This window comes from Cupressus sempervirens, chromosome 2 (genome assembly GCF_028749045.1).
Source record: "Cupressus sempervirens isolate cs-2001-9-10 chromosome 2, ASM2874904v1, whole genome shotgun sequence".
NCBI classification, from domain to species: Eukaryota; Viridiplantae; Streptophyta; class Pinopsida; order Cupressales; family Cupressaceae; genus Cupressus; species Cupressus sempervirens.
The window spans coordinates 605,732,041-605,743,053 of record NC_143119.1 but is presented as its reverse complement, the minus strand read 5'-3'; the positions used below and the strand labels follow the sequence as shown (position 1 = coordinate 605,743,053).

General features: G+C 33.3%; 1 protein-coding gene across 1 annotated transcript; it reads left to right on the top strand.

Annotated features, from left to right (window-relative positions):
- Positions 1-7,912: 7,912 nt before the first annotated feature.
- On the top strand, positions 7,913-9,674 carry LOC149574847 (uncharacterized). The gene is made up of 3 exons (XM_089815973.1): positions 7,913-8,140; positions 9,073-9,212; positions 9,305-9,674. The coding sequence occupies exons 1-3, from the start codon at positions 7,913-7,915 to the stop codon at positions 9,672-9,674; spliced, it is 738 nt and encodes a 245-aa protein (XP_089672099.1).
- The last annotated feature ends 1,339 nt before the right edge of the window (positions 9,675-11,013 follow it).

Sequence of the window (11,013 nt, the reverse complement as noted above, 5' to 3'; positions counted from 1 at the left end):
TAAATATAATTATAAATTTGAATAAAAGATCAAAACTGATATCATTTCATGTTTAAATATATTAAAGAAAATAAAAAATACAATTAATGACAAGACTAAAGACTAAAGACAAGATTTTTTTGTAAAGATAATTTTATCAAAGTTTATAAAAGATATCAAATTTGATCTTAGTCTTTTTGTCATCTTATAAAAATTCTCTTTTTGTCATTTTATAAAAAATCCTTGTACAAATTTTAGCTATGCACTTTTTTGCATATGTTCCCAACAGATAAGTGCAATTATAAGGCAAGGAAGACATTGTAAAAATAAAATTTCAGCCTTCAGAGCCTTGCAACACTTGGACTTTGTTCCTTCATCATGCACTGTGCTTGTTCTTTTTGCATCAGTAGCCCAATCAAAGAATCCACACCCATCATGTCCCTACAAAATAAAATTTTCATTAGTTCTTACTATAATAATTATTTATTTATTATGCTAATTTATAGCAAATTTAATTATATTAACAACCTTTTTCAAATTTGGGAACACTTGAATTTATGGCCTGGATTTGTTTGTGTGTTCGATGTCTTTAACAAACACAGACCAACACAACATCGACATGCTAGAACATTCATTAGAGTCATCAACCCTACAACATCAAAAGTATATTTTGTATACACACATCATCTATTAAATATTGATATTAGAAGTTTCAACACAACTTTCTTAACTAAAAAGTAAAGTGGTTTTGTTCATCTTGCTACTAACCATGTCTAAATCAAATGGGTCAATTAAGTGACAACATCCTAAGAAGGTAGTGATCAATCACGTTGTAAGTGGACAATAGTCAAACTTTGGATCATCCAAGATTGACTTCATATCTCTATTTCATATAATTAATTTCCACCATAGTATTCTTTCACAAGGCACAACTCATCTACGCAAATGTTGTAATTGTTTTGATGACACCAAAATCAAGAATAATAGGCATAAAAAAACACTTATGCATTGGACAACACTATAGGTAGGAAAAAGGAGATGCCTTCAAGAATGACATGTATAAGAAGTCTTGGTGGTCGGAGTTTAAGGGCCACCATTTTGACCATTTGTTACATGTTCTTAATTTGTATTGAATTGGCTAGCCTAGCTAAAGAGTCCTCAGAATGGAGAGGATAAAGTGGACCACCAGATTAGGGAACCAACTATGTGCCCGTTAGGCAGGTGGGAGAAATAATATTGGATATGGGAGTGATGGGGCACACTATCCAAGCATTTCTCTCTACAGTTTGTCAAAAAAATATTTTGCAAACCAACATGGACCAGGTTCTCACATATGAGATTGTGATAAATACATGATAGTATGAAATCATTGTCATTGGTTTGTGATTTTTTAATCTTTTTTCAACTACTAAATGCTTACACATATTGAAGTTGCACATTGACAATGAGAAATCACCGGTTAATGAAACTCTTCAGCCTAGGGAACCTGTTGTACTAAATCTTGCAAAGAAAAACCATTAATCTTCAACATACATTGCAGTTGTTACAAGAGTTGTTATAGTGGCAACCCTAAGTTTAACTTTCTATATGAAAAGGTCTTCATAAACATGAAAAAATCTTTAAAAATGACTACCTTGCATCACCCCCAAGAAATAACGTTGCTTGATTTTTAGTGGTCAAAAAGTTAAAGTTGCACACATGTTTCTTGCCAATAAATTATGTAATACCTAAAGATGCCCATAATAAGGACAACAAAAATAGATAACATATTACCATTAATCTTCAACATACATTGCAGTTGTTATAGGAGCTATTATAGTGGCAGTCATTTGTTGTAAATACTTGTCTAATAAGCTAAAGTTGTACACCTATTACTTGCCAATAAATTATGTAATACCTAAAGATGCACATAATACTATACAACTTTTGTTAAAGTGTTGGTAGCAAAACTAGATAACATATTACTAAAATAAATCATGTGATAGAAGATCCATGATCAAGAACAAAAAATAGCATAGCTAGAAACATTGGATCCTATTGACTAACCAGTCCCATAAAGCCACACAATCTCATATAGGGTTGCATGCATGTACCGCATAAATGAAACAACTATTTTGCCAATAGTGAGGATAGACAGTTAAAACTAGTTTTCACTCCTTTCAAATTATCAAACCCCATTAGTGAAGTTTCTAGAGTAATATACATCGAAGGCAACATATTTTATTCTGTGATTGATTCTACCTAACTTAAGATCTATGAAATTATTACAAAATAATCACAGCTGCTGTAGTTCTCCCACTTTTAAATTATTTAGTTTGGTCAAAATGAAATGACCATTTCATTGTTTGTGATTATTGGGAGTCCTAGGAATTGATATAGGCATTGCTCTGAACCTAGAGAAAAATCTACAACCCAATTTCTTTTTCACATAATACAGTGAGCCTATTACATCAGGCCCATATTTATTTTAGATGTACCTATATATATATAATGTGTACATGTTTAATTGAATTTTTATCACTTCTCGAGGAGACATAAAGTTTTATTTTGTCTTCAGTGGATACCAATTTGGGGGAAAAGGGTTGGAAAAGCTTTTAGATGAAAAATTAACAGGCTAGTATATATCTATTTTTCATTTTGCAAAGATATAGTAAGAACAATGACCAAAGAACATATATGAAATCTCACCTACAAAATACTACCAAATTGTCCTTCATTGTGGATTAGAATCATCTCAAACTATAGCAACATATTTTTCAGTCACTTTGATAAGTTCCTAAAACCATTACAAGGCTGCATGGTTGAAGGGATTTATGATGTAAATGTTGAAGCCCAAATATGTAAATGTTGATGAAGTATGACTATATGATGCAGTGTTCAATGAACCAGATGGTCCCAAACTAGTGGGGGATTCCAGTGATGCGACATGTTGCAATTTTAAAACCCCGTATGGCACAAAGAATTCAAGTCATACAACATATAATTCAAGTCATACAACATACAATCATATAGTAAGGAAACAAGATATATTTAAAACTAATTAAAATTGTATAAAAATGCCATAAGGCATGCTATCAAGCAACCCTATTAAAAGATGACTTTAAATGTATATAGTCAACCATTACAAATTGGTTGTTACTATATGTAATCAAAATAGTTTTAACAAAAACCATAAATATATTGTCTTACTTCTAGAGACTTCCATACTTAAGTAGTTTGTATTTGATTCTCTCTGAGATGGTCATTATCAAAAAGCCTTTCGCTCGTGCTATTTCAACCAAGAATGCATCATATGCTCTTATCATTATATCTTTAGTAAGGGTAGGAATGGCTTTGAGGGCATCATACATTTTTGTTGCAACTAAATCAAAATCCTCTTGATCCACTTTGATAACGTAAGGCTTTGACATGCCCTCATGGATCTAATTCAATGCTTCAAAAATGGTATCGATGGAACCGACCATGCTTGCCTCTTTCCCTTCTTTGAGGAGGATGGTGATATTCTTTGTCTGGTAGTTGCAGTTGATTGGTTGGATTGAGAAAAGTCATCATTCAAATTATCATCAACTAGTATACAAAAATCCCAATCATCATCTTGATCGAGGGCCTCATCCATCATATGTCCTCCTATTTCTTGATTAGTGGCAGCTATAGTACCTTCTATCATGTTGTTTCCCATAATAAATGCTAGCTCATTGTAGTGTTGGAATGACTACCTTTTATAGACTGTTGCATTTTTAAATTCCTTCCTTTACATGTTGGGAAAATGATTGAAATGGTTATTTTACTTTCAATACTAACTTTACAAGATATGATTTTACTTCACTTAAATGAACTCCATAAAGAATTTTACCTTCAAAAGCTCATTCCAAACACTATCTTTAGGATCCACAGATTGTGTGGCTTCATTCCAAGCAAAACTACTTGTGTTCCTCAAATACATCATGATTCTCAATCCCATCTTCCAAGTTTTTAGTTTATTTTTCAAATTATCTTTGCTCAAATTTTGCTTCAAATCTTCATTAAAGTGTCACTCACTATCAGTCCAAGCTTTTTCTTGAATCAGCCTTTAGCTTTTTGACCAAGTTGGACTTGCTCGTGGAGCAAGTCAAGAAACTTGTGTTCCATGTCTCTTGACCACAATACTCTATTTGAAGATGAAGGTACATTGTTGGTTTGTGTATTGTAAGTCATGTTATAAACAAAACAAAAACTCATTTTGAATATAAGTCATATCCAAAATAAAGAAACATATCAAATTACCATATCCATAAGGATGAAAAATGTTGAATATAAGCCATCAATAATGTGTAGTCACCAAAATGTAGGTAAAAGACAACAATTATAGTGAGCATTCAAAATAAACTAAACTACAAACATTAAACTCCACAACAACAACAAACTTTTAAGCCATATCCAAAATAAAGTAAACTATAAACAACAAAATGAACTCCAGAACACCAACATTTCATATCCAATCAATGTGACTACTAATTTAATTGCAAGGGCTTGCATGGAAGCTTCTTCAATGAGCATTGTTTGTAGTTCTATCCTACTAAAATATTACAAGACTATTATATTCAGTTAATCAAATTTGATTCAAATTTCAATTTCTTTAAAGAGGAAGAGAAAAACTTATTACATGTCGACTCAAAGCCAAATAATTATATCATGGATTAAGGATCCCATGGATTAAAGATCACACCGTAAACAAAAAAGGAGTTACTTTATGCAAAACATTATCTTGTGATGCATGAATGTAGTGCTATATGATGAAGGCTTGGAAGAGAGATTTCAATATACATAAATCAAGGATAAAGTCGCAGTCTATGCAGTAATTATGGAATGGAAAGGTATAGTTGCAACTAAATTGCAACTAAACATCAAATTGAAAGATCTTAATAGAAGGGTATGGCTGCAACTAAATTGCAATTAAGCTGGGAAGCTGAAAACCAACAATTGATATTTGTAGAGATTAACATGTTTAAAATGTCACACATCATTCATTCATTCACTACCATACAAGTGAATATATATATATCAAAAATATTTGTTGCTTTCAAAAATATAGAAAATGTAATATTCTAACTACAACTAAGCTTGAGCTCTATAGTCTTCCCACATCCTCCAAGCTATTTCATCTCGAAAGTTTCTCCATTCATCTCTATCTTGTTGATTCATTCCATATGTCTCAAGTATTGGTACATTTATCCCCTCACGCTCTTCCTCTTCAATTTCAACATTAGAAGGAATGCCATCCTCTGTCGTAATGAAGTTGTGCAACATGCAACATGCTAAGACAATCTTAGTTTGTGTCATGATTTGATATGATGTTGCATGCCTCAAGATAGGAAAACTTTTTTTTAGAATGCCAAATGTATGCTCTATTGTATTTTGAATTGAGGAGTGTCAGTGATTGCATAACTCTTATGGAGAGTTAATCAGATTTGCTCTACACAACTCCTTTAGATGGTACCATGTACATCGATACATTTAGATATCCTCCATCAACCAAATTTTTTTTACCTACACAAACACACAAAAATTATATTGATATAACCTTAACATGTATCTTGTATAATTAAACAAACTAAAAATTTACTAGTTGATTCCACATACTAGGGGGAACTACTAGTGGATCTAATCTTGACAGAGAAGAAGTAAGAACATGACTATTTGCTGTAGACCCTTCCCAACCAGCAAGAATGTATTGGAACTTATAATGAAAGGAACACACACCCACAATATTTTGAGACGAGTTTCCTTTTCTATCACGATATTTAGCTTGGTTGTCCACATCAACAAGAACTGGTATATGGTTCCCATCTATTGATCCAAGATAATCTTATAGGTCGTAAACTCATAGTCAAATTTGTATTATTATGATATATAATCAACATAAAAAATATGTGCCAATAGGAGAGGTACCTTGAAGTAGGGATCAAAACAATCCTTCCAAAGAATTTCAGGAGGAGTGTTTAGGGCAGCAGATAGTATATAGTCAGCATGGAGTGCTAAGATAGCCCTCAAGACCTTATGGAAGTATATGCTAATTGCTCTCTTGAGTAACCAAAATTATGAGCAATCTTATGATTCCTCAAATTGTGCCCATGTGTGTGGAAGAACATCACTAGTTGTTCTTCTAACGTGATGTTTCAAGAATCTCCAATGCTTCCTTTCTGCTTGAGAATAGTGGATAGATGAAAGAAAGCTTTTCTAGTCATGCAAAGTTGGTTATGGCAATCAGTCTCATTTGAATGAATAATACTCTTATAAAATGGGATTTCATCTCTTCTACGCTTATGCCTCTCTCTTTTGGCTTCTTGTGTAGATGTTGCAATGGATATTGCAAGGGTGACAAGAGCAACTACAAGAGCAAGCATGATTCTCTCCTCCTAGAAATGAGGCCTTGAACCCTTGGATCATTAGCAAGATCCACTGATGACCCATATACAAATTAGAACCAAAGATGAGGCTAGTAGAATCTGAAACAAATATCAATCCAACAATGTGTTGCATTAGAAGAACCTCAATAAAGATTATATTCATAGAATGCAAACTAAATACATGGAGAAGGCCCAAGGGTTTGATCATCGCAACATCAGAAAAAATGAGAAAGTGAAGGTCTCCCAAAACCACCAAAATGAGAAAGTGAAGTGCTCCACAAATCATGACCTTAGGATTAATCTAATGACGTTTTAAACTTATTTAAGGTTGATTTATGACTATTTACAACTCCATTAATATATACAGACTAAAGCATATTGATATAACAAACACACACAAAATGCAAGTCTTCCAATATTGATTACTTATGCATTTAAGACAAATGTATTCTAAAGTACAGTTTACAACTAGACATATTTAAACGGAATAACAAGAATGCTTCAAACTTACTTAAGGTTGATTCATGACTATTTGTAGCTCTATCAATATATACAGGCTAAAGCATATTGATATAACAAATAGTCACAAAATGCAAGTCTTTTAGTGTTGATTACTTATGCATTTCAAAGAAACATATTCTAAAGTACAATCTACAACCAAACATGTATTTAAAAGGAATAACAAGAATGTTTCAAACTTATTTAATGTTGATTCATGACTATTTGCAACTCTATTAATATAAACAGACTAAAGCATATTGATATAACAAACACATACAAAATGCAAGTCTTCCAGTGTTGATTACTTATGCATTTAAAACAAACATATTGTAAAGTGCAATCTACAACCATACATATTTAAAAGGAATAACATGGAATTTTGGGGTTAGTGGAGAGAGTGCATGTGATAAGTGTTTCAAACATAGATGATCAGATTGTGTGAATCCATGATGTTATGGTGGGCCTGCAAAGTCTTTACTGTAGGCTGCAGATGAGATTAGGTGATTACAACATTCTCCAACATGGATTTAACCATATGTAATGCCACCTTTTAGAAATAGGATTTTATAATAAATAATGACAGGATTTTAGTTGATAGAGAAAGGCATTGATTGACACAAGTTCTATTGTGCTTCTACCAAGAAGAATAGGATTTGGGTTGACAAGTGTTAGGGAGAATGGAAGGCAATGCATTAACATGGACTATGTTGTCAAGCATATCATCTAGGATGTTGGATATGGAGATGTCTCTTCAGCATCACCAACATCAGCATCATCAACATCATCATCCACAGTCGCACCATCCTTTTGCCAATCACCATATCCAGGCAATGCTTCAACACTCTGCTAGTAGTCATGTTAGCCCAGGGCATGTTGTTGAGCAATCACTTGCATTGAAGGACTCCAAAGGTCTACCAAAGAATTTCATGGTGTGCATCAAAGGGAAACATAATGCTAGTGATGAGGATGAACCCAGCTTTATCAAGGATGGAAATGATAGCCACCTCAACAGGGGAAAGAGCAAGAAGAATTATCTTTGGTAGTGTATGCAATGGACATGTTCAATGGTGATGCTTTTAATCACAATGGTTTCATATGTGGGTGATGATGGTGGATTAGAATGCAATGATGCGAACAAAAATAAGTCTAGTATTTTGCAGAACAAAGGCAAGTGGAAATTGGTGTCTAGAGCAATGATGGACAAGGGATGTTTTGTTTCCCCTGAGCAATGCAAAGACAAGTTCAATGATAAAGAAGGAAAGATGATCTCGAAAGCAATCAGATTGTCAAAATCATCTTCGACATTTATTTTTAGAATATATCTTTGAAGAAAACGTAATCATGTATGTGATAAAGACACTATGAATCAAAAAAAGAATGATGGCAAATAATTAAAATAAAACAACAAACTCAAAAAAAAAGTCATTTTACTCACACAGGAACAATTTAATCACTATATTTTTTCTCATAAACTTGTTATTTCAGTTGTACATATTTAATGAAGGAAAAAAGTTTGTTATAGAATCATTTAAATTTTTTTATTAATGAAAATAGAAGTCTATAGAGTTTAGGATTGTAAACTTCAGTAGAAAAATGAGCTAGACTTTGCTCCACCAGCTTAAGAAAGTTATTTCTAAAAATTAGATTCTTACCCAAATATCATTTTAAAGTGAAAATCAAATATATTTATTTCTTGTCCATGTAAAAATCTATTACAAATACATATTTATTTATTTAAATGTATAAAAAGAAAAAATCATGAGATCTAAACTTTCTTAAATTTCCAAGCTTACATTTTTTAGCTGAGCTATATCCACTAGGTTTAAAATATTGCTCAAAAATATCTAAACACCACATAAATTTATTTGAGAAATCCCCTTCCACAAGACCCATAACACAAAATACAAAACTAACAAAACTAACTTAGGCAAGGGTCAACAAAATAGGACCCTGGGTTTTAGCCCTCTCAATTTGAGTTAACTTCCTTCAAAATAAAACTGTACCCGTTGAGATTTTTTAGGAAAACGATAAGTTGAGCAGTCCTATGAATTTTGTAATTTGTTGCACTTTACAAGTTTCAGACAAATGGTTAGGATCCTATTATGAAGTTCTAACTATTATGAAGGAAAAGATTCTAATTAACCCACTAGCTTCCTTAAGAGCTAAAATTAAAATTCATTAGACTACTCACTTTAATCTCTATAAGATATGCAAGCAACTTAATGATATCCTTGGAAGGGGCATAACATGCAGAGTAGTTGAAAACCCTACCCTTCTAGATGGCATGGATCATCTTTCCACCAAGTTGAAGGATGGTGTGAGGAAACTTTTGACTTCTGAATCTATGTGCATGCTTATCACTATGGTCATACAATGTATTTTCCACCCAATCTTCATTTTCAACAATGTTTGCAATCTTCGTCATCTGGCAAAAATAGAGATGGGCATGAGGCATGTAGGATGAAAAATGAGGAGAATGGAGATGATGAAGAAGCTGAGGAAAATGATGGAGATGAAGACGAAGATGATGAAGACAATGATTATCAAAATGGGGAGGATGCAGAGGTTGAAGGGATAGGGAATTATTCAAAAAGAAGGAAGATGTCTGAAATTCTTGAAGAGGTAAATTTTTGGCTAGCTCTTGCCACTTACTATGGAAAACATAGTGGATTATGCACTCTTAATGTAGAGATGGCCAATGCTTTGCAAGATAATACTAAAATGGTTAATGGAGCAAAAGCTTTGGATGAGGACTCACTCTATGCAGTTGGAGGAGTAGAAAGTCAGCTATCAAGCATAAGCATTTGAACTGGAAAAACAACATTTCAAGTGGCAAAAAGCTTAGAGAATTGGAGAGAATGAAGCTAGAGAATGAAGAAATGGCCTCGTAGTTGAATTAGAAGGAACTTGAGATTGAATTGAAGAGGTCAATTTTTTTTCATAAAATGGCAGAGAATGGTACATGTCCTAGCTAGACAACATTTCTATAGAACTATATGGAAGAGAGCTTCATAACACAATGTATATTAAGCACAACAACGAATACAATAGCCTATAATCAAATCAGAACATTATGAAATCTTGATTTCCATGAACCTGGTAAAAATATCAAGAGAAAGACAAGAGTCATTCAAAGTAGGGAGTAGCGATTGGAACATCGAGAAGTTGGGCAATGAGGGAGAGGACTCCCATACAGCCCATTGTTACCTACAAAAGAAGAACTGGGAAACTTGGCCAATGGTTGGGGGATGGGGCTGTTGAAATAGTTGAAGGAGAGATCAAGGAGATCCACTAGTGTTGCCCAAGGAAGATGAAATATTTCTCGTAATGCGATTGTGCGAGAGGAGGAACTATTTAATGCTGCTCTGTTATGCGATGGGTCAAGGAACTCCAATGGCAATGTATTGCTAAAGGTGAACATCTCGCTCTGAAAGATAAGACGTGTGCAATGAGGCCGGTAAGAAAGTTCTACACAACACTTCCTAAATTGGCAGTTTTGGATGAATATTCATGCTAGCCAATAGGGATTGCCTATAGACTTCCAACATGCATATCAGGGGTCAAAGAAAAATTGAAGATATTCTAGTTTATTAACAGACCGTTAACAACCAGATGTCTAATAACATGCTACCCAGGCCTTCATGTAACCATGGTAAGTATCAGAAAGAATAAGTAGTTATTCTAATTATCTACAACATAAAAATCAAAATAAACATTGTCAAGATTATTTCCTATAATTGCAGATTGTACACTCACAGAGTGAAAATCCAATATTTTGAAGCTAGGGAAGCAGAGAATTTGGTGGGGAATGTGGGAAGTGAAGGCATTGTTGGAAACATTGAGGTAGGAGAGAATTGTGGTGTTGGAGTAGAGATTGGACATGTTGAAGAGCTATGGAAAAAGGGGTCCACAAAGCAAATTGTCTTGAGAGAACTTGAATACGCAAATAAATACCCAGATACATAATGAACAAATAAATACCCAAATGCATAATGAACAAATAAATACCCAAATACCCAAATATGCAGTGAACAAATAAAATGCGCAATGAAACACTAGCTAACACCTATAAACTCACACATTCTTTGCATGATAGAATAAAAAATACCCAAATAGGCATGCCGCACATCAAGGAAAACCTAGTTTA